This window comes from Setaria viridis, chromosome 7 (genome assembly GCF_005286985.2).
Source record: "Setaria viridis chromosome 7, Setaria_viridis_v4.0, whole genome shotgun sequence".
Taxonomy (NCBI): domain Eukaryota; kingdom Viridiplantae; phylum Streptophyta; class Magnoliopsida; order Poales; family Poaceae; genus Setaria; species Setaria viridis.
In genome coordinates, this window is record NC_048269.2 from 29,263,772 (window position 1) to 29,286,086 (window position 22,315).

Below are 22,315 nucleotides of genomic sequence, written 5' to 3' on the forward strand. Positions count from 1 at the left end.
GTGGAGAAATAAAAACATATCCATCCTACTATGCGGCTTTGAAAAAAACAATATTTTATTTTACATGATGGGATGCTGGCCATGCCCATATACGGTCAACTTGTTGGCCAACCATAATCCTGAACAAACAATTGCATGAATAGTCTGACTCGAGGAAAAAAGGGAGGGAACCATGCTGATTTGACTCTTCAACTATAACCGAGCAAAAACAAAAGCAAAAAAAATAAAAAAAATCCACAGGTTTGTGTGACTTTCCCATGTGTCAACTTGCAAACATGAATGGAGTATAATGTTTTTCTAGAGACTCTAGGCATATAGAGCTATACGTAATCAATAGATGGTTAGGACGAAGAGTAGCTGACAGCATGGACTTTCTGCTCTATGCAAATTGTTCAGAGGTCGGCTGATCCCATAACTGGATGACAGTACAGATTGCAGTATCAGTTTCTGAAGCAACAGTAGTTAGCGTACCGATCGACCTTGCAGGGATCAGCGAGGACGGTCTGACCTGCGACCGAAGAACAGTTTGCAAGTGGCGTGTTGCAGATGCAACCGATCAAATGCTCGCTATTACTGCTATAAGTACGTGCAGGAATCAGAGCTAACTTGAGCCCTAGGAAGCAGATACTGCACCTATCAGCGACAAATTTGGAGAACCATTGCAGCAGTTGTCTCATCTTAGTCTCCAGTACCTGCCCAAATGTACAAACTGTGCTGTTAATCGTGGGTACAATGCAAAGGGCTGCTAGTATTTAAATCCAGCGAAATCTTCGATCTCACTCACGGTGCCCCGAATGTCAATCCCTGTACTTGCGCCCCAAAACTGTCATGGCGTGATGCGTATTAGTAGCGCTTTGGGGGAAGAAATTGCGGCAGCAGATGGACCAAACGTGCGTGCGTGCGTGCGTGCATGTACTGGTGGTAGCAGTTTTGGTACGGCGAGATGGATCCTATTTTCTCTGCAACGGTTATTGTATTTCACTACTGCTTCTAATTGTCACCTAACACAAGAGGAAGGGTACAGTGTGTTCTGACAGTTAGGGTTAACAATCTGCATCTCCATGCTGTCACGCTGACCATGCATGGATGGGTTTTGCGAACTCTATGCAAACTCTTCAAGTTTGAAACTAATACAAGTCAGCACAAATCTTGGTCAGCAATCATGCTGATGATGGCAACGCAAGGAAAGGAAAGGAAAGATGATCCCTGTGTTTCACAGAACTGAACAGTAGTGTCAAATCCTCACAGGATTATTGGTGCGAGAGGGGATGAGGGGCATGCAGCAGCAGGTCGGGGAAAAGTACAAGTCTTCAATAATACGCCCGCGCAATAAATGGTTCCATGAATGCAGAGTGGTTCCTAGTTGAAAAATTTATGCAGATGATGGGGGAGGGGTCGTTTTTAGGGATTCAATGAGGGTTAGGCGTTAGGCTAGGGGCCGGGCCCACCACTAATCCATCCATCCATCCTGTGCCTATGCCTCCCCTATTAGGCCTGCAAAGAAACAAAACACATGCACATTTATCAACCCGGCTGATCCAAGCATCCATCCACCATTGAATTGAAATCTTCTTCCACCCAATTCCCATCCCTTTGGCTACCTCATCTCTTGTGCTGTGGTGTGCGTCAATTTGCTCCAACTGTTCCAATAAATGCACCTTGAATGGCTGGCTATCTCTATCCTCGCCTTCAATTTCCTCGCACCCAGAAACGAAGAAGAAAAGGCTGTGGCATCTCGTCTGGGAGGCAAAGGACAAGTAGGAGTAGGACTCATCGCTGCTCCTATTCGGCTTGCTAATGAGAATCCTGAGGGTTATCGATTCAGGGAAACCAGTTCAAACCAACCAACCCAACCCGCACCGGCGATACTTCCCAGCTGTTAGTAACCCACAGAAAACCAGGCCAAGTCGGACCAGCATATTCCTTTTAGGTTGGTTTGGAAACAAACCAGGAAACAGATCATGAACAGGGCTAATCGATTGCTATATCTGTTCCGAGTAATCATTCATCAACAAGGATAGTTGCACATAGCCATACTACAGTATTTTATTTCTCTTTGATAAATGAATGAAAGTGGAGTTCAGGTCTATTGGAAAAGCGGATGGTTCATTTCGCTGTCTCATCTAAACGCACGCCAGTAGTGATCTTTCTAACGACGAAAGGCTCTTCAATGTCCCATGCTCTAAATTTCAAAATTTACCAATTTATGCGTAATTATCATGTCTTTACGTATTAATTTGAGGAAATGTTTTGATTTCTTAAATGAAAAAAACCCTAAAATTATTAATAAGTACCCGAAAGTAATAGGCGGTGGCCCAGCAAAGTATTTTCTTCAGGCGGCCCGGGAAGCCGGCCCAACTAGCAAGCGAACCGCCCGCGCGCGCGTGGTCAAACCACCCAAGCAAGGCCCAATGCAACAGTCCACACCCCCCCAACTCCCCCCCCCCCCCCCCCCCCCCCCCCCCCCCCCCCCCCGGCCCCCCCCGCTCCGCCGTCCACTCCACCGCGCATCCCGTCGCGGCGCCGCCGCCGGCGATGACCACCCCGCAGTTCGTCTCAACCTCTCCCGCCCGTCTATCCTACACGCCGACCTCCCCGGTTCCCAAATCCTCGGGGAAGGGTTGCGGTCGGGTCCCCGCTTTCCCCGCTAGGCCGCGCGGTTTCTCGCTCCGTCTCAGGGACTCGTCGCCTGTTATGGCCGCCGCCGGCGTCGGCGGCAACGGCTCCCCGACCGCGCCAGGAGACTCCACAGGTGGTTTCTGTGTTAGATAGTGGAATTTTCTCTCTCTGCGCTGCGTCGTGTGTGCGTTGTTCTTCAGCTGTGCTCAACACTTGCATCGTTCATGCTGTACTCCTCTGGTAGCTATTTCGATGAGTTTTATTTATTTCAAGTTCATTTGTTTATGATTGAGATCAAAATCTTCAGGGTCTTCTAGGATTGGAGAGGTTAAGAGAGTGACCAAGGAGACAAATGTGCATGTGAAGATCAACCTTGATGGCACTGGTGTTGCTGACTGTAGCACAGGGATACCGTTCTTGGATCACATGCTCGATGTGAGTATAGTTTGCTCGTGCTGTCTCAGTAATTAGAGAGTTGGGGGTAGCTGTACAGACATAACATGTGTATGGTTGCTTTCTTTGTGATTGAGTATCCATGGATGAGGGGAATGAGAAAATCATGCCTTATTTTGTGCAATAGGGGAGAAACAAAACCTCCTAGTTAACAGGAAAGCATCTTAGGCCAAATTCATAAAATGGGCAAGTGGAAACATCATCTTATAGGAAAAACCTTTATGCGTGCTGCTCCTAGCTTCAGACGTTTAAGAGGCCAGTAGCGCATTCATATTAGGAGAAAGTGATGTACTGTACCATTGAACCTAAAGGCACCCCAGTGTGGAAAACTCTACGGCTTTTCGAGCACCACGTGTTGCAGGTGACCACTCTTGGGACTGTGCTATCGAGCAATTACTTCACAAAATGCTTGTTTCAATTTTCCTTTTCCTAGTTTGATGTGATACATGGAAAGAGTGCTACTTCTCTTCCTCCTGTCAAATAGTGTAATCATTGAGATGTATGGCTCTGGTTATTCCACATAGATGACAGAAATGACCACTATAGGTGACTAGCACTTGTGAAGAGAAATAGAGTAACTGTAAAAATACTAAATACAACCAAAGCTAGCATGCAAAAGTCCGTGTAAAAATCTCAGGAATTTTCGTTATTAAGAATTTATTTTTAAATAGGTTTCTGGTCTTTAAATGCCCTACTATTCTATCCTACTTATATCACGTGGTTCAAAGTGGAAAGTTCTAACTCATGTTAGATAGGTATGCCTTTTTCAGTCAAAGTTGGCCATTAACTCTTGAGTTTAAAACTTTCAGCAACTGGCATCACATGGACTCTTTGATGTGTACGTTAAGGCAACAGGTGACACACACATTGATGATCATCACTCAAACGAGGACATTGCTTTGGCAATTGGAACGGTGATTGTTACTTTCCAACAACATTCTCAACTTGACATTTCTACTTTAGAAGCACCTGTAGGGATCATTATTAACTTGAGGTTCGGATATCCATATATTTTCCTTTCCTAACTTTTGTATTAATTTAACACTGCACCAACATACTGTATTTTCAACTTATACCTTATAGCTTATGCTGAACCATCTGTAGTTTAGTTTCATGCAATCGGCATAGATAGGCAACAATCAGTGAGATGATCTTCTCTGATTGTCTATGTAGGCACTACTTCAATCACTTGGTGACCGAAAGGGGATTAACCGATTTGGGCATTTTACTGCACCACTCGATGAAGCAGCAGTTGAGGTTATACTGGTAAGTCGTATTCTGTTGCTGAACTTACATACTATGAATGTGCAATTTTTCATAGACCTGACGTGCCTATATATGTGTCATTTATGCATTCATAAGCCTCAAATGCTGTGCAAGCATATACCTGAGTTACTCATGCCTGGCTCTAGTGCTCTACACTTAAAAAGTGCTCAGTCACGTAGTTCTATTTTTGGACCTCCACATATTCATGAGCATCTGCTGGTACTAGAAACTCATTCGTATGCATTTTTTTTACACTTCAGCACTAACTTTCAGACTGGTATTTTTTTTTTGTTGAAGCTTTTCATACTCATATATCACATAAAAATAACAGATACAATTGCTGTTATGTTACTCTTACCATATGTTTGTTTGCTATTTTTTGTTGGACAAATCACAAGTGTGATGTTGTCAATGTTTTAACTTGTCGTATGAATATGCAAACTTTAACCACCGCATTTGATAAGCTGAACCAACTGTGCTTTATTGAGACTTCATGGGTCATTGTTTCCCCCTCTGCATCCAGGATCTGTCTGGTCGTCCTCACTTAAGCTGCGGTTTAGATATTCCTACTCAGAGAGTTGGCACATATGATACACAGGTAATTTGTGAGATCTGCAAACTTTTTATCATTTATCAGCCATCTATTCTGTTGATATTTTCTTTATGCTCAGACATAAATAAACATCCTTGATAGCCACCTCTTCCCATGTTCAAAAAGAAATACTTTTTTATGAAATCTTCAAGCATGACTTGAGAGTCATCATCAATGTCATGCAATCCTTTGTCTTGTACACTCCTGCAGTCAAGTTAGGCAAAAGTTTCATTTATTCATTTTTTGTTCCAGCTGGTTGAGCACTTTTTCCAATCTCTGGTGAATACATCTGGGATGACTCTTCACATCCGTCAGGTACATATTGCTGTATGCTCATTTCCCAAATTAAATTCTCTTCGAAACAGCTGGATCAGTGGTATATTTTCAGTCGTGAGCAATTAAGAGCATCATAGGTTGTATAGTTGATTTTTCCTTGTTAATTAACCTAATTGACATGACCCTACTCCTCGATTGCCTGATCCCGCTCCATTTTTTTCTTTTGAAGCTTGCTGGGAAAAACTCACACCATATTATCGAGGCATGTTTCAAAGCATTTGCTAGGGCCCTTCGACAAGCAACGGAATATGACTTGCGCCGTCATGGCACTGTACCCAGGTTTGTCTTCACTTGATGCAAAGTTTGTTCAGAATGCTCCCATCTGTTGATATTGTAGCAATTTTGAACCACGCCCATCTTCATATGTGGTTTGACTTTGTACTGTTGCTTGGTATCTGACATTGGTAGAGGATACCTGGGGCAAAAAGTTAACAAACATATGCTCTGTCCTTGTATTCGTACTGAACCATTTACATCCCTGATGTTATCTTTCTTGCTTCTCTAAATGGCAGCTCCAAAGGTGTTTTGTCAAGATCATAGCATTGCAAGTTCGAAAGAGTGGGTAGAGGAAACAAACGGAGCAGGCAGCTATATACAGCTTGGTTAGTGCTACTTACATTGGGAGTCTGCATTGCCTTCGACAACAAAGCATGGAATCCTTGCTAATGGGATTATCAAAAATCGAATGTACCACTACCGAGTACTGGGCTTATAACAGTGGTGTACTGATATAATGCATCGGGTTGCTACTGCAATTTTCTCTGCTCTCTGGAGCTGCGACATGTCTGAAGATTGGAAATGTGTAGAGTGTAGACAATAAGCTGTGGTTCTGAAAGCAACGCCAGGCCAGTCGTGAATAATGCTGCGCCTTGTATAAACTTTACAGTGTGGATCCTGAATTCATCCCCATTTGTCGCATATGTAATGTTTGGCCGGGAGTAAATTTGTTTCTGTGCGTCCATTTTCTGTCAAAATAAGAACGACCCTCCAGTTAACCTGACGCTGCTACTGGAGTACTGGACACACGGTCTCGGAGAACCCCATCTCCGGTTCGAGGTCGATCCTTCCTCTCGTAGCATAGAGGCGCGCGCAACAAGCAAAGGTAGTGTACGCAGAAGATGAGACACTGAAACTTTTAGTTTATTTCGTATGGAGGGAATGCAACAGTAAAGTTTGTGGTACAGTGGCGCGGTTTCGCCACAAATTATTCAACCAGATCGAGAGCTACTACTCCTCGATCAACACAAGCGCATTGCGCGCACATACTATAGCTTAGTACACACTACGTGTGTGGTCGGCCTATACTTGTATGACGGCCGGCCTGATCAGCATCTGCACTCATGCAGCGTGCTCTCGTCGGCCTTACGGGTACCCTGGCCCGCCGGGGTACCCGCCGCCGGTTCCGTTGCCGCCGGGGTAGCCACCGCCGGGATATCCGCCGCCGCCCGGCATGCCGCCGCCGCCGCCGCCGCCGACCGCCGCCGCGCCGAACGCCTGCTGGACCCAGTCAACGGTGTCCTTCTCGAGCATGAACGCCTTGGCGAGGATCAAGTCCGAGATGGGCGGCTTGGACCCGAACACGGCGTTGGCGATGGTGATGGTCCCGGGGTTCTGGCTGCTCAGCGCCGCGATCGCCACGGCGGGGCTCTTGCCGTTGTTGAGCTGGAAGTGGATGAGCCCCTGCGGGAACACGAACACGTCCCCCTCCACCAGCTGCTTGGTGAAGAGCGTGTTGTTCAGCAGCTGGTTGGAGGTCACGAACCCCACGAGCAGGGTGCCCTGGATCACGGTCAGGATCTCGGAACCCCGCGGGTGCGTGTGCGGCGGGTTCTGCCCGCCGGGGACGAAGTCGATGCGCGCCAGCGAGATGCCCAGCGTGTTCAGACCCGGGAGCTTGTCCACCGCCACCGCCGCAACCCCCGATCCCTGCGCGTTAGGGGTCTGGGGCATTATGTGGAAGAAGAAGTCGTTCGCCGTCACCACCTTTGCGTTCTTGCACACCACCCCATTCACCAACACTGCGCACACGTGTATTGCCACGTCCACAGAGCATGCATGTTAGCAACGTCACCGTATCACACAATTCACAAATGCATCTTCAAGAGTACGTTAGTTAATTGTGAAGGATGCAATACAGTGTACATGTATGGAAACTTGACTACACATAAGCAGGTCATAATAACATATTTACCACCTTGGTTGTTGTTATCAGCAACGCAGAAGTCTTGGAGCTGGGTCGGATCAGTTGCCAGAGCACGGGGAACTGAAGCAAAGCCTACAAATGCTACCACGGTGAGCAGCGCAGCGAAGGCACGGGAAGCCATGGCTTCGTCTATGCTAGCTATGTCAATGTTTGCAAGTGATCGAGAGCTGCTTGTGCTCTGCAACGCTTGCCATGGGCACCAATTTATACTGTCGTAAAGGTAACTGCGGAGTAGTGGACTGCTTGCACGCTCTACTCCATGGTTCACCATCACTCACTGCTCACTGCACTGTGTAGTTTGAGTAGGCATTCCACGATGCTGCTGCCAATGGCTTACGCAGGATCTATTTGTGCCTTGTTACAGTCCCACTAACCGTGTTGTTTACATAGTGTAATCACGTGCCTGATTATGTGTACTCTTGTGGAATACATGCGTGCACGATATGGTTGGAAAAATGTGGGAGAAGATAACGAAAAATTTCAATCGGTGCAACATTCACCCACTAACAGAGATTTATATACCCCCACTTGTGACTTTGCATTGACCCGCATCCGTAACCAAGTGTTACTCCGTACTGGAAATTCTATAGGTGCACCTCCTGAGAAGGTGACTAAATTTTTCTTAAATGTACCGATCGCCACCTCTCTTCGGTTTTGTATAAATTAACACCCACTCTTTAAATCGCACCTCCAAGTCCTCTGCCACGCCATGGTAGCTTTGCTCCCACCTCACATCCCTAAGCTACTCCTGATTGAAACCTCAATAACGTGGAAAACCCACAGGAGAATACCCTTTCGGTATGCTTGCAATTGCTTGCTCTACCACCACCTACCCACTATTTACGGTAACCCACAAGAGCGTAATTAACAAAAATTATAAGTCCATCTGTGACTTTGGATCGATATGCATCAGCAAATAAGTGTTACTCCGTACTGGAAATTCTTTTCTGCACCTCATGAGAAGGTGACTAATTTTTCATACATATCTATTGAATCAAAAACCTCGTAACTAATCACCACCTCTCTTCTTTTTTTATAAATTAATTCCGACTCTTTAACTCACGTCTCGAAGTCCTCCGCCACGCCATGCTAGCTTTGCTCCCACCTCGTCCCTTAGCCACTCTCGATAACACGAAAAACCCACAAGAGAATACCTTTCGGTATGCTTGCTTCGTTTTGTTTACCGCCACCTACCCACTACTTAGGATTACCCACAAGAGAATAACAAAGATTTATATAAGCCCACTTGTGACTTTGGATTGATCCGCATCCGTAAACGAGCGTTGCTCTACGCTAAAAATTCTACGGATGCACCTTCATGGAGGGTGACTAAAATCTTCTTAGACATATCCATTGGATAAAAACCTCAAACCTAATCACCACCTATTCTTTTTTTTTGTATAAATCGATATCCACACTTTAACTCGCGCCTCCAAGTCATCCGCCACGCCACACTAGCTTTGCTCCCACCTTAGCTTCTCCCAAACCCTCTCGATTTCTCACATGCGCGCAGTTCGTAACATGCATCATCCACCAGACCACTAGGTCACTAACAAGGTTTCCATGAGCTCCACTTCAGTTGTGACGTTGGATACGATCAGTTCGTCAACAAGTATATATTGGTCTGCACTGGAAGTCCCACTCGTCTCCTCCGCAGCACTCCGGGACGGTACGGTGAGTAATGGCATTAGGTCATGGGCCATTCCCCAGTGCTTATCCTCCCCAGTGCATTAGTATTTGACTTTTAATTGCCCATGATTAGCGAGTGTGGCGGCTGTGCGCAAATGAGAAGGCTAGGGGTCACGATCTCACAGATATCTTGGAAAAAAGAAGCGCGATTATTCATAGCACCTACTAGCTAATCTCTGTGTTTATGTAGAGCAGGTTGTGACCTTTTTGAGGTTAACTTTTGATGTAAATCATGTAATGCTAGGGCCTATGACACGTATCGAGCGCAGGTGGTCTCATGGGACCTGGCATTGTTTGGAAAGAGAAGCTACCTTATTTTATAGACATGGTAAAAGCAGCAAATCTTGCACTTCAACGTAAGTGAATCATCAGATCCCCATGCATCCGAATATCCGACGGCCATTGTTAATGTAACTCCTTCACTTCTTGTTCCGCTAGCTTGCGTCTTGCCATATGCCAAATCGACTTCTAGTTGTTACTGCTCCTTCCGTTCGTGGCTGCCTGAGAGATTTCACTGCTTTCTCATCCATCTCCGATTCTAATTCCTTATACTCTGTTAAACGTAAGTGTAAGAAGCATAACGACCTCACGAGACTTAGTTCGCTTGATGAACAGGTAGAGGAAACCTATAATACTGTAGTTTCTCCTATCAGCTTAGCCCTCATCTTTTTATGTTAGTACTATATATGTTGTTCTTTGCCTGAATTCCTGCAAAGACGTACTGTGGGAGTTATTAGTTATATCTCAGCATTTCATTGTTATACCAGACTAACGAATTACCACATCAGCTGGTGCAAGTTCCTTCTCCACCCGCTCTTAAAAGGGGGGCAAAAAAAGAGACCTAACTTCGTACGAACCATATGGTTTTCATTAGAAAGAAGAAGAATACCAGAGATGGAACTTCCCAAAAACAAAAGGTGAATAAAAAATACAAATCATCGACCACGATGGGACTCGAACCCACAATCTCCCGCTCCGGAGGCGAGCGCCTTATCCATTAGGCCACGCGGTCACTCTGTGGAAGGCTTACAGATAAGTTTTAAATATTCTAAAGTTCAACATCCAGGAGACTTGGGCTTTCTTCGTAAGAGCCCATCAGGCCTTCTTGGAGAGTGAATCTACAAGGCCCAACCATCCTTCCTGGCTTCGTCTTCTTCCTACGACTGGCCACATCGTCGCCGGTTGACGGCCGCCGCCTCCGTTTCTCCTCTCCGGTTCGGCCCCTCAGTTCTCGCCGCTGGGCGGGTCTTCGGCACAGCTGACCTTCCTCTTGCAAAGGTATTCTGTTCCCCCTCCGCCCCTCACCTCTCCTATACGCTCCCTCTTACCGTTCCCCTTGTGAAACCTGAAGCTTCTGATTCTCACCGTCTTGTCCGCAGATCATGTCTAGAGCCTTAGCGCGTCGCCCGGCGCCTCCTTTCTTGAGATTGCGCTCCATCGTGTGCGACGATGGCTACTGGATGGGCAGATTGGACCACAAGGACTGGCTCGCCCCAAACGAGGTGCTCAAGATATTTGCCAACATCAGGGATCCTGGCCTGATAACCAGTGTGTTCAATAAAGCGTGCAACCGAAGAGACTACAAGCCCAGTGAGGCGCTCTACAGCTTGATGATTGACAAGCTGGCCTGCGCCAGGAGGTTCAGTGATGTGGAGGAGTTGCTGGCCAAGGCAAGAGCTGAAAAGTTCAGGTTTTCAGATGAGTTCTTCTACAGGCTGATCAAGATGTACGGCAATGTGGCAGAACATCCTCAGAAAGCCATCGACACGCTCTTTGCAATGCCTGGATATAATTGTTGGCCTTCTACAAAGACATTCAATTATGTTCTTCACATGCTTGTGTGTAAGCGGCAGTATGAGGTTGTCCATGAGATATACTCGAGCGCACCCAGGCTTGGGGTGACACTGGACACCTGCTCCTTCAATATTCTTGTCAAGGGCTTGTGCCAATTTGGTAAGATTGATGAGGCAATGTCTTTGCTGCATGAGATGCCAAAGCAGGGGTGCCAGCCTAATGTGACGACCTACTCGACTTTGATGCATTTCCTTTGCCAGCGCTGTCAGGTTGATAAAGCATTTGAGTTGTTTGAGAGAATGCAGAAGCAGGATATTGCCGCAGATACAGTTGTGTACAATATTTTGATCTCTGGTCTCTGCAAGGAGGAAAGAGTGACTGAGGCGTTTGGTCTGTTCAAATCAATGACGTCTGAAGGGTGCTATCCTAATTCAGGGACTTATCAGGTACTTCTTGATGGTCTCATCAGTTCAGGAAAGTTTGGGGAGGCCAAGAATCTGATTAGCGTCATGAGTACAGAAAATGTGAGGCCCAGCTTCCAATCCTACAAGCTGCTGATCGATGGCCTCTGCAGTGATGACTGCTTAGATGATGCGCATCTTGTCTTGAAGCAAATGGTGGGCCAAGGTTTTGTTCCTCGAATGGGCACTTGGAGAAAACTTCTGATATCCATGTGCTAATATTGTTTTCATGTCGGTGATTTTATCAACCTAAGAAGACAACTGAGTGGGGACTGGAGAACTTCAAATTTTGCCAGGCACCTGGCACCTGAGTCGAGAACTGAAGTTTTGACAGAGGAACTTTTGGGGGGGGGGGGGGGGGGGGGGGGGGGGGGGGGGGGGGGGGGGGGGTATCAATCCTTGCTTAGTTTCTGCAAGTTTTGCATATTGCAGCCATATCAGAAAGAGTCAGTGATATCAGACAAACCAAAATTCGTCTACGAATGCTGCCTATAAGAACTAGTACATGATTATAGTTTGGTGTTAGCTTTCACGGATGTCAACCTGAAATGTATGGATGATGTGAGGCTGACAAAAGATCTATTCGATTTTGTAGGTTTGTGTCTTGAAATTAAATACTTTACGTGGAAAATTACATATCTATCCGTTCAGATAGTCTAAGGTTGAATTGTGAAATGTTGAATCTGGCTATCCACTTACAGTTTTGATGCTATCCACTTACAGCATGGAAAGAATCTGGTCAGTAAGGAAGCAGCTGCATAGAACAACACTGCTGTATCACTGTTTGACAGAAAGGAGAAAAGCCCTGAGTTAAAGCCTTAAAGGTAGAAAAGGCTAGGAAAAAGTTATATTTATTGCATAATTCTTTGCAAAAACTTTGCAATTTATCATCTGAGTATAGCATGCATTTTGTGCAGTTGTTCTGTGTGGCCAAGCTGTCGAATCCGGATTCTTGCCTGAGTCTGTATAATGGTGCTGCAAAGGATTCATTCTCAAATTACATTCCGAGAAGTGGGGACAACAACTTATATGCTCACAGAGCAACATATCCTTCAGAAATCAGAATTACTCTGATTCGAGGGCAGACCTTTGGTCTAGGTAGTCTTTATGAGGATGTTGTGGTAGTCTGATAGCACCATCTCATTAAGTAATGGCTGACTAATGTGTACATTGTACTACTAGCCAACCATGTGCTATGCCTTGGACACCTGGACCATGAAAGTTGGGACCATGAAAGTTGGTATAGTCGACTATTTGTACAGGAATAAAACTGTATTGCACTGGACAGTGATCGGTACAGTACTCCATTTCAATAGATCCACCATTTTTTTCTTTCCAAATACTGTGACTCTGAGAATTTGGTGACAGGATAACCTTTCCAGTTTCCCACACTGGGATTATTGTTGAGCCTCCAGTATGGAGAAGCTAGTGGTTGTAGTATCACCTCAAGGATAGGCTTATTTCTCTTCCCACCATTTTCCATCTTTTTTTTTAACGTCCAAAGCTGAGGTTCCTATACTTGAATCCTGGGCATGTGCTGCAGGACTGTGTCCACGTTGAGGAACATGTGCTGAACATTTCCCTGGGATGCCAACAAAGCATTCCTCACTGGCAGATCATCGGGCAGCTGCAATTGGGCGTAAAAGCTCAGGCTTTTGGTTTCTTTCACATCATTTCGTTTTGGCCATCCCATTCAGCTTTCTTCTGGCGTCGAACACGACTAGCAAAGCCAATAGCTGGGCGCTACTTGTCACCAAAACCATACCTACTTACTGAAGATGAAAGCTCTGGTTCGGGCAGCTCTCACTTCATTTCAGCTCCTCGCCTTGGCTGCCATGTCATTCAGGCTCGCAGGCAGGTGCCGGAGCACTATTGCCATGGGGGCCACTGCTCACCGGTGTTGGGTGAGTCCTGACCAAATTTTTGTCACCGATTGCAAGCCTCCCAAACCAAACGCACGCAAAACTGACCTGACCCAGTGCTCGCTCCAATAATTCAGAGGATGCGTTAGGTTTGGCAGGGTGCGATCTAGTCGTCACGCCGAGCAGCTGAGTCCTCTCCAGCGATGGAAGATTCCCAGAAGCAGACAAGGAAAAAAAAAGAAAACGAGGGAAACGAAAAAAAAAACAAAATAAAAACAATGGATGGATGCATCGTAGCCTCGAGGGAAACGAAGAAAAAATCAAAATAAAAACAATGGATGGATGCGTCGTAGCCTACTAGTACAGATTAGGAATTGTTAGGTACGATCTCAATCTCGGGCACAGTGGCGTTGACCAGGCCGCAGCCTGAACCAGCCGGTGCTTGTTTTTTACTTGCTCTCTCACCATCCTCTCTCTCTCAAAAAAGAAAAACTTGCTCTATCCCTAGCAAAATTCAAATCCTGTTTGTTTGAGCTTTCTAACAGCTTCTCAGCATGAAAAGTTAGAAGATCAAACAAACAACAAACTTCTCATGTAGCTTCCGAAAAACTGGAAGCTTAAAAAAACTAACTTTTCGTAATTTTTTGAGTAAAAAAATCTAAACATATCTTTTAAAAACTAGTGTTATCTTTTCAGAAGAAAAATACAGCAGCAGCTTTTTAAAAAACTCAAAAGCTGCAACTCAAACAAACAGGCCCTCAATTTTATTCTATTTTCTCCGGGGTCCTCAATTTTATTCTATTTTCACCGGGGGAATAGAAATACTGACGTCTGACCCTCTGATCAGTGCGGCTGATTCCCAAATTATTTGGGTTTGGGATCAGTGCCGTTCTGCTGGAGCAGAAACGGGCGCCTCAGATCCCTGAATCCTGCGTTGTCGGAGGGTGCAGTGCAGCGCACCTCACTGCACTGACGGGCCCTGTCGGCGAGGCGACGAAGCTGCCGAAGCGGAAAAGAACTCGTGGAGCCCGTGTTGCGGAGGTGAAGGGAAGCCACCTTCCCAATCGCGTGGCATGAGCAACACGGAGTTGAAAGAATTTGGGGGGAGCCATTGACTCGCACAAACCTTTGCCGCTTTCTCGCCGCCAAGCTACCCGTTCTGTGCAAAGCTCGCAACGCAGTTTACCCTATCTAATCTACTAGACTCAAGTCCTTTGGAAGCACTTAAAGCTGACTCACATTCACAATTCCAAGGTGCTTGCCCCTCGTGTCCTTCTGAAGCATGCCAGGGCTACCTTTTTCTACGGTACAAAAATTGGTGGTGGACTGTGGAGATTTATAACACATTTATGTGTAATGGTAGTACTAGGCAGGACATGGGTGCAAAAAGCCAGTTTATCATCTGACCAAATGAAAAGCAGCCGGGGGACTCGTCACATTTATGATTTTGCCGGGAAAATTCAAGAAGAGTTTGGCCGAGGACGTACGAGGGACCCACAACGAAATGTTGTCAGGGAAAAGAAATTCAAACAGGGGATACAGGGGTTTAACTTTTTACAAATACGCGAGAATCCAGCACGGCACATTGCTTATTAGAGATTCTTCAAGAAGAAATAAAAAAAAGCGAAAAAGATTCTGGTACTGCCACATAAATAAACCCAGAAGCTAATTATGACCCGGTAGTGTCGAAACGCCCCCCGACGACCTGCTCCTCCTCAGTTTTGTTGCCACCTCCCTCCCCTTCCCCTCCTCCTCCTCCGCACCGCGTCGCTCCCCATCTTGGCCTGGACACCTGGGCCGCCTCCCTCCGTTTCCGCGGCTCGCGGACGCGCACCGATCTCGCTGCGGCGCGGCTGAATCGCCGCTTGAATCCGGCCTCTCCCTTCCTCCGCCTGCCGTCGTCGATCTGCGAGCGAGCGGCCGCGAGGTGTGGGCTCTTCTCCGTGATCCGTTCTTCTCGTCGTTCGTTCAGTTTTTCGTCCGTCCAGGATTCTGAGTTCTTGCCAACGCGTTATTCGCGGACACTGATCCTCGGTTGGTTTCTGCTGGTGCTTTCTCTACCTGTTGACGGAGATTTGCTTTTTCGCGCGCGTGTGTGTGGAGATGGTACTTCGACTTGCAAAGTTTTGGTTTGATCTTGAGACGGATTTTTAATCAGGTGCAAGTTGCGTGATGCAGGTTGCAAGGTAAGACGAGAGAGGTCGAGTTCTTGCTGGTTTCATTCTTGGGAGCCGACTTCACATGCCAGCAACCCCGAGGAGTAGAAGCCAGGCTAGGACCACTAGGCCTTGGATCTTGCCAGGTACGTCAATTCCGTCCCTGCTTTTTTTTTGCTTCTTTGTTCTTTAATTCATTATTGCTTCTAATTCCACTGATCTGGCTTTAAACAGCAAATGTAATTTAATGAATAAGTTATGAACCAAATGTTTGGCAGTGGAATTTACTGCCACAAAAAAAAAATCTACTGGAGTATCTGATCATGTAAATTTAGTTTTGACAGTGTGCTCAACGTCAGAATTTAATACTAAACCTACTGATTCCTCAAATGAGTGATGTTGCGTACCAGTCGAATTAGCTGATCTTTCTCGGTCACAGACCGCAGTTGGGGCCAGCCCATTACGAGTTTACCTGCACACCTTTTAAATTTGCCCTGTCTCTTTCGCAGGGATGGACTTCACTGATACGAGACGGAAGCCTAATTTCACGGGGAAGATCGCCGTAGCTGCTGCCCTCACGGTCATGTGCATAATTGTGCTGAAACAGTCGCCTAGTTTCAGCGGTACCAGTGTGGTGTGTGTTGAATCTCTCCACACCTAACCATTTGCTGTTGAGTTTGCACTTATCATTATTCCTTCTTCGAGACTACTTAAGTACACTGTTTAGTTTCCATAAAACATTAATGCGATGAATTCTTCAGGGAACTGCCATTATCATGATTGGAGAAACACTTGTGCAATGAATGATGCCTTCTTTCTCATGGTTTAATGTTGGCTGTTCTAAATCCAGTGTGCTAGGGCTATTTTCCAGATACATTTATGCATCATTAGTTCTTGATGGTTACAATTCTTTCAGAGGTGTACAGTTTCAGATTTTCAACAATTCCATAGAGGCATTTCAGATTTCCATCCAATTCACCAGTTTGCAGTTCTTTACTAGCAGTTTTACTCTCTCAAACTGGAGGCATCTTGTTAATGCACTCACTTGTCCTGCAGTTCTCTCGCCATGAAATTGGGGTAACCCATGTCTTAGTGACAGGAGGGGCTGGGTATATTGGCTCGCATGCTACTCTTCGTCTCCTTAAGGACAACTACCGAGTTACCATTGTGGTAAATTCTTATACCTACCTTGCATTTCTTTTCCTCATTGTTGGAATTTGATAGTAATGCCAACTTCCGGCATTTGATCTTTACAGGATAATCTTTCCAGAGGTAACATGGGAGCTGTAAGAGTTCTGCAACGGCTGTTTCCACAGCCTGGAAGGCTTCAATTTATTTATGCTGATTTAGGCGATGCCAAAGCTGTATCCTTTGTCTGAGCTTATTGTTTTTTTTGTGTGTGTCTACATTTCTGCACAGCTGAGATCTGTTTTGCACTTAACCAATAGTCAGGTGAACAAAATATTTTCGGAGAATGCATTTGATGCTGTAATGCACTTTGCTGCCGTTGCTTATGTTGGTGAGAGCACAATAGAGCCACTCAGGTAAAGGCTTAATTTAGGCGTTAATATCCTGGTTTTCTTGTACTTCCTCCGTCCCAAATTATAGGTTGTTTTGGGTTTTCTAGGTTCATAGCATTTGTATGCATCTAGACATAACGTATATCTAGATGCTTAGCAAAATCTACGAATCTAAAAAAGCTAAAACGACCTATAATTTGGGACGGAGGGAGTATTGCTCAAATATTTCATATATTGGCCCTATATGGTTCAAGTGCATTTTCTTATATGTATGTAGCAAAACAACCCCTATTTTCTTTTGTTCTAGGAACAAAATTGCAAAATATGGCCATCTATTTCCACAATGCGCGTTAAGTCAAAATTCATTGATCATGCAAGTTGTCCATCTCAAATATGCATCCATAATTTAAATGGATGCAGTGGAAGTTTGAAACACTATGCTCATTTAACTCCTTCCTGTGCTACTTCCTGGGTATTAGTGCCCTCTGCAGAAATTATCTATAGCAAATGTTGGTCATACTATGCATATGCTCTTCTAACACTGATATTACAGGTACTACCACAACATAACATCAAATACACTGACAGTGCTTGAAGCAATGGCGGCACATAATGTAAATACTCTGATTTACTCGAGTACTTGTGCAACATATGGTGAACCTGATACGATGCCTATTGTAGAAACAACTCCTCAGGTTGGCCTCTCGATGCAAGCTTTTACTTTTCTAAACTTTATGTATTCTGTCATCAGTCTGATTCTAACTATTTTCTAAATCAATGCAGAATCCTATCAATCCATATGGTAAAGCGAAGAAGATGGCAGAGGACATCATCTTAGATTTCACAAAGTCAAAGAAATCAAACATGGCTGTCATGATCTTAAGGTTGGTTTTCCATAGCCTATATAGAATATAATCCATGGAATTATTCTAACCTGATCCTCATTTCCTATAAATTAGATACTTCAACGTGATTGGATCAGACCCAGAGGGGCGGCTAGGAGAAGCTCCGAGGCCAGAGCTGCGTGAGCATGGACGGATTTCTGGTGCTTGCTTTGCTGCAGCTTTGGGAATCGTTCCAGGGCTAAAGGTACTCTACATGCTCATTCAGCTGTATAAGTTGACACATTCATTAATTTCACATTAATAACAACTATATATGGCTTGTTTTCTCGTTCAGGTTCATGGAAAAGATTACCCCACTACAGATGGAACTTGCGTTAGAGACTATATCGACGTCACAGATCTTGTTGATGCCCATGTCAAAGCTCTTGATAAAGCGCAGCCTGGCAAAGTTGGAATTTACAATGTTGGCACAGGACAAGGTTGTTGAAAAATCAATAACCAGACCAACAGTTTCACACAAGACGCCCTTTAATTTAACATCATACCTTCCCCTGTTCCTGAACATGGTGTTTCATGTCTTATCAGGTAGATCAGTGAAGGAGTTTGTAGAAGCTTGCAAGATGGCAACAGGAGCTTCCATCAAGGTTTCATATCTTAACCGTAGACCGGGAGATTATGCTGAGGTATACAGCGACCCATCGAAAATCCACAGGGAGCTCAACTGGACAGCTCAATACACTGATCTTGGCCAAAGCCTTTCCCAGGCGTGGAAATGGCAGAAAGCCCACCCAAACGGATATGGATCAGCCTGATTCAGAGTTTAATAGGTTCATCATGCAGATTCATGGGTCCATGTGCAGTCATGTAGGCTTCAGAGTTCAGACAGTTGGTTCTTAACCATAGAAACATCGCAGACAGCCACAGAAAGTCTTGAAATTTTTTGTTCATGGGTCCATGTGCAGTCATATGGAAGAAGACAGAATCACAGAGAGAACATCTTGATTAGGTTCATACATATAGGTTCTCTTTTGATTGTTGGCATTTTATTTGTTCTGATATGTGCTGAGGCACTATATAATAACACAAATGCAAAATTGTGTTGTAGACAGAGTAGATCAATCTTGTGTACGAAACCTATTATGGTGGTGGAATGAAAGGATAGAAATAAGTTTACGTGTTTTTCCTTCCTTATTTCAAGTGTACACAAGGCTTTTGTCTGCCATGCTTGTGAATACATTCCTCCAAAGAAGTGATCTCACGTGCAAAAATATTTTACAGAACATGTGGTTACACACAGAATCCCCTACAAAGGGAAGGAAAAACAAAAGAATGCTAGCTTAATCAGAGGCCCAGCATCAGTGCAATTTCATGTCTTATTAAAGGGTCATGACAGATGGATGTAGAGGGAGACTAGAAAGTGGTTCTATACACTGATTGGTTCACTCTCCTGTACACATTCCATATCTGGATCATTGGCCCCTGTACTCCAGCGGTATTCTCCATTTGGAACTTTCATGAAGTCCGTTGGATAGAACTGACATGTAAAAATGCGTTTGAGTTATCCCACATAATCATTCTCAAAATTTTGCTCCTAGTAGTACAGTATGGTTTAGGAATATCACCACATGTTAGCCCGGCCTAAACTTGTCAACGCTCTTTGTGGCACATGACAAGTGGGCCCGTCCGCGCAAACTGAGACGATGGCATTGATTTGGCAAAGGCAAAGTGACCAACTTGGAAAGCTCAAATGCAAATCACATGTCCCTTCCGTTGACTCTTGAGATTTTAAAAGAACCCAAAAACCCTCTAGGACACAGAAAAAGAAAACGAGGAAATACTCCTCATAGTAGGGGGCGTTAGGTAATTTCCTAATATTTTTAAATCGCTCGCAAAATCGGCTCGATGAACTCACCGACATGCATGCTCTTGAAGCCTGAAGCCTGAACTCTGCACCTGCAGCAGGGTGGGCGTCGTCGTCAGAAGAAATCGAACCAGGCTTCCAGAAACGACAGCATGAGCAGGATCACGACGGGCATCAGCCTCTGAGGCCCGCCCGCGTGCAAGAGAGCCGCGCCCGCGGCGTCCGCGGCGCGGCGGACGAGAACCGGAGGCCGCGCGCCTGGAGCCCACATGCCGTACATGACCATCAGCAGTCCGGCGGACATGAGCCCGAACGCCAGGATGGCTTGCCACACCGTGCCGGCGCCAACCGGCGTGCCCCCGGGGTCGTTTCGGCCGGCGGCGACGACGACGAAGAGGAGGTACGACATGGCCGTGATAACGTTGGCGAGCCCGGTGGCGACGAAGTCGGCGCGCCCGTTCCTTGCACGGTACATGTGCTTGTCCTGGTAGGAACGTTGGCGGGCGTCGGCACGGCGGCCTTCTGGTACGAGCGTGGGCGCCGGCGGGAGTGAACTGCCGCACTGGAACCCTTCCTCCGGCCGCCGCCGCCGCCGCTGCTCGGGAACGGGCCGGGGACCTTTTGCGGTGGTTGCTGAAGCGCAGCCTTGGGGTTCAATCGAGGCTGCACCGCCTGCACATATATACTCGAGCAGGGGGAGAGTGCAGCTGCGTAGAATCAGCACGGAAATTGCACTTCCGCTGTGAGAACTGAGAAGTATCTGGGAAAATGTACTCTGTTCGTCGAATTGCTGTCACGAATGCCGCGCAGCCCTTCTCCGACACTTCCCTTGCTGTCGAAGTTTTATTCACACTTGCATTGCGTCGATTCGCGTCTCCGAATACACATTTTATGGGTGAGCCGACGCAACGTCCAATTTGTTTACCCGGTAGATAGTTTTGTTTCTGCCGGCCTGCCGAGTGAAACTCTGAACTCATTGCAGGCCAAAAGGGTAACAAGCTCTGAACTCCGGTCCATATATCATCTAGCCCAATAATGCAATCGACAGTATAGCTGGGCATATCCTCTACCATACCAACTTCCAATAATTCAAGGATCATCGCAGGACTGTAGACTTAATTTCCGGGAAAGCAGTGATAATGTGCCTGAGAAATTTGCAGGAAGGCGCGCGAGCTGCCGCTGCCTAGTCATCAGACGAAACAGAAACCACCAAATGTTGGAACACTCTCTCCTGCTGTAGCTGCTGTCTGTTGTATTCAGTTCATTGTTTATTATGTCATGCGATACAGTGACACAACTTATTATTTCTTTGGACAAGTGATTTCACTTCTCACATGCAAATATATTATACAGAGAACATGCGATTACATTTACATATAGCATTACTAAAAAAGGAGGGGCAAGAAAAACAAAAGAATGGTGTAGCTTAATCAGACTTCAGAAGCCCAGCATCAGTACACTTTTATCCAAAGGATGTAGTTGCAGAGGGAGAAACTAGAGGAGGAACTACCTAAAGCCCCCTATTTTTTTTATGTGCTTTTACACACTTATTTATTCACTCTGTGTGTTCTATCTTTGGATCATGGCCCTTATATCCTAGCGATATTCCCCAATTGGACCTTTTATAAAGTTTGCCATTAAATTGAAGAGACATGTAAAATGCGTCTGAATAATCCCAGTTAATCTTTCCTTGAGCCTTTGCCGGTTTGCCCCCAAGTACTTAAGTAGCATCAGATCTAGATTACAGGAACCACTTGTCAGCACCGCATACACTAGCCAGCGTTCTGTTGACTGTGATACTGACAAGTGGGTCCGTGCAATCAGACACGATGGTGCTGATTCCGGGGGCAAACTGGCCAACTAGGAAAAATCTCGCGCATTTCGCACGCCCCTTCTGTTGACAGTAATAAACCTTATAAAATGACCAAATAGAGAACACCACCAGGAATGGCAACGGGGCGGGCTGGGGCCAGGTGAAGCTTCCGCGGACCCGCCCCGAAACCCGAACAGTAAACCCGCCCCGAACCTGAAATTCTATTCGGGTGGAAATCTTGCCTCGATCTCGAAATCTGCGGGTACCCAAAACCCGGCGGGTCCTCCGACACCCAAGCTGTCCCCGTCGGGCTCCCTATCGCCGGTGTTGCCCCCCGGCGTTGCCGGCCGTGGCCGTGGGGTCCGCGCCGCTATCGTCGTGGGCGAGGGGGCTGAGCCGCCGAGGGGCGCGGGCGACGCTGAGAGAGAGAGAAAGAGGTCGTGGCCTCCAAGGGGCTCCGCTAGCTGGCCTCCTCAAGAAGCTCCTCGCCGCGCCGTCCTCCTTCGGGGCCGCGCCCGCCGCCGCCCTCGCGCTCTGCCTGACGTTTGTCGCTGCTGGCGGCGAAGGCGGACTGTGCGAGGGAGACAGGGTCACCCGCGTGCGGCACACTGAGAGGGAGACGGGGAGAGTCCGATCCGAGAGTGGGAGAGTCAGTTATATAGCTAGAATTGTGTTGTTGGCTGAGTATTTGTTTGGGCCGAGGCTCCGTGGGTCACCCGCGAGGAGGGGGGAGAAAAAACCCACCCCCGCACCGACCAACTGTCGGGGCCCCAAACCTGAGACCCGCGGGGCGGATTCTGGACCCGCCCTGCTCCCATCGGGTCTGAAACCCATGGGTCTCGGGT

General features: G+C 46.3%; 4 protein-coding genes, 2 long non-coding RNA genes and 1 other non-coding gene across 9 annotated transcripts; 4 read left to right on the forward strand and 3 right to left on the reverse strand.

The window, feature by feature from the left end:
- Window positions 1-2,478: 2,478 nt before the first annotated feature.
- LOC117865904 (imidazoleglycerol-phosphate dehydratase 3, chloroplastic) lies at window positions 2,479-6,209 on the forward strand. The gene is made up of 8 exons (XM_034750165.2): window positions 2,479-2,752; window positions 2,927-3,054; window positions 3,882-3,986; window positions 4,246-4,338; window positions 4,862-4,936; window positions 5,183-5,245; window positions 5,436-5,545; window positions 5,779-6,209. Exons 1-8 carry the CDS (start codon window positions 2,536-2,538, stop codon window positions 5,804-5,806), a joined length of 819 nt encoding a protein of 272 aa, XP_034606056.1. The 5' UTR covers window positions 2,479-2,535; the 3' UTR covers window positions 5,807-6,209.
- A 176-nt stretch (window positions 6,210-6,385) lies between these two features.
- Window positions 6,386-7,659, reverse strand: LOC117865903 (germin-like protein 4-1). The gene is made up of 2 exons (XM_034750164.1): window positions 7,461-7,659; window positions 6,386-7,284 (listed from the first exon to the last, which is right to left on the reverse strand). The coding sequence occupies exons 1-2, from the start codon at window positions 7,588-7,590 to the stop codon at window positions 6,629-6,631; spliced, it is 786 nt and encodes a 261-aa protein (XP_034606055.1). The 5' UTR covers window positions 7,591-7,659; the 3' UTR covers window positions 6,386-6,628.
- Window positions 7,660-10,097: 2,438 nt separating this feature from the next.
- TRNAR-CCG (transfer RNA arginine (anticodon CCG)) lies at window positions 10,098-10,170 on the reverse strand. Its single transcript has one exon. It is a non-coding gene; the product is annotated as a tRNA-Arg (tRNA).
- Window positions 10,171-10,285: 115 nt separating this feature from the next.
- On the forward strand, window positions 10,286-11,754 carry LOC117862609 (uncharacterized). The gene is made up of 2 exons (XM_034746110.2): window positions 10,286-10,436; window positions 10,538-11,754. The coding sequence occupies exon 2, from the start codon at window positions 10,541-10,543 to the stop codon at window positions 11,630-11,632; it is 1,092 nt and encodes a 363-aa protein (XP_034602001.1). The 5' UTR covers window positions 10,286-10,436; window positions 10,538-10,540; the 3' UTR covers window positions 11,633-11,754.
- A 34-nt stretch (window positions 11,755-11,788) lies between these two features.
- Window positions 11,789-12,753, forward strand: LOC140223324 (uncharacterized). The gene is made up of 2 exons (XR_011898721.1): window positions 11,789-12,237; window positions 12,331-12,753. It is a non-coding gene; the product is annotated as an uncharacterized lncRNA (long non-coding RNA).
- Window positions 12,754-14,954: 2,201 nt separating this feature from the next.
- LOC117864519 (probable UDP-arabinose 4-epimerase 2) lies at window positions 14,955-18,987 on the forward strand. Of its 3 annotated transcripts, none has more exons than XM_072294943.1 (11): window positions 14,955-15,202; window positions 15,434-15,577; window positions 15,941-16,065; window positions 16,488-16,601; window positions 16,688-16,795; window positions 16,884-16,975; window positions 17,505-17,646; window positions 17,735-17,835; window positions 17,911-18,040; window positions 18,131-18,275; window positions 18,382-18,987. In XM_072294943.1, the coding sequence occupies exons 2-11, from the start codon at window positions 15,517-15,519 to the stop codon at window positions 18,606-18,608; spliced, it is 1,245 nt and encodes a 414-aa protein (XP_072151044.1). In that variant the 5' UTR covers window positions 14,955-15,202; window positions 15,434-15,516; the 3' UTR covers window positions 18,609-18,987. The 3 variants fall into 3 exon arrangements, with proteins under 3 accessions (XP_072151044.1, XP_034604546.1, XP_034604547.1); XM_034748655.2 differs by having other exon boundaries at window positions 15,454-15,577; XM_034748656.2 differs by lacking the exon at window positions 14,955-15,202 and adding an exon at window positions 15,288-15,309 and having other exon boundaries at window positions 15,454-15,577.
- On the reverse strand, window positions 18,950-20,653 carry LOC140223298 (uncharacterized). Its single transcript, XR_011898711.1, has 2 exons — window positions 19,419-20,653; window positions 18,950-19,330 (listed from the first exon to the last, which is right to left on the reverse strand). It is a non-coding gene; the product is annotated as an uncharacterized lncRNA (long non-coding RNA).
- Between the last annotated feature and the right edge of the window lie 1,662 nt (window positions 20,654-22,315).

Bases quoted from the DNA above. Each gene is read 5' to 3' on its own strand.
- LOC117862609 (XM_034746110.2), top strand. From the start codon at position 10,541: ATGTCTAGAGCCTTAGCGCGTCGCCCGGCGCCTCCTTTCTTGAGATTG.
- LOC117865903 (XM_034750164.1), bottom strand. From the start codon at position 7,590: ATGGCTTCCCGTGCCTTCGCTGCGCTGCTCACCGTGGTAGCATTTGTA. The intron at 7,285-7,460 runs GTGGTAAATATG...ACGTGTGCGCAG, and splicing joins TGCTGATAACAACAACCAAG to TGTTGGTGAATGGGGTGGTG.
- LOC117864519 (XM_072294943.1), top strand. From the start codon at position 15,517: ATGCCAGCAACCCCGAGGAGTAGAAGCCAGGCTAGGACCACTAGGCCT. The intron at 15,578-15,940 runs GTACGTCAATTC...TCTCTTTCGCAG, and splicing joins TAGGCCTTGGATCTTGCCAG to GGATGGACTTCACTGATACG. The intron at 17,836-17,910 runs GTTGGTTTTCCA...CCTATAAATTAG, and splicing joins ATGGCTGTCATGATCTTAAG to ATACTTCAACGTGATTGGAT.
- LOC117865904 (XM_034750165.2), top strand. From the start codon at position 2,536: ATGACCACCCCGCAGTTCGTCTCAACCTCTCCCGCCCGTCTATCCTAC. The intron at 3,987-4,245 runs GTGATTGTTACT...TTGTCTATGTAG, and splicing joins TTGCTTTGGCAATTGGAACG to GCACTACTTCAATCACTTGG. The intron at 4,937-5,182 runs GTAATTTGTGAG...TTTTTGTTCCAG, and splicing joins TTGGCACATATGATACACAG to CTGGTTGAGCACTTTTTCCA.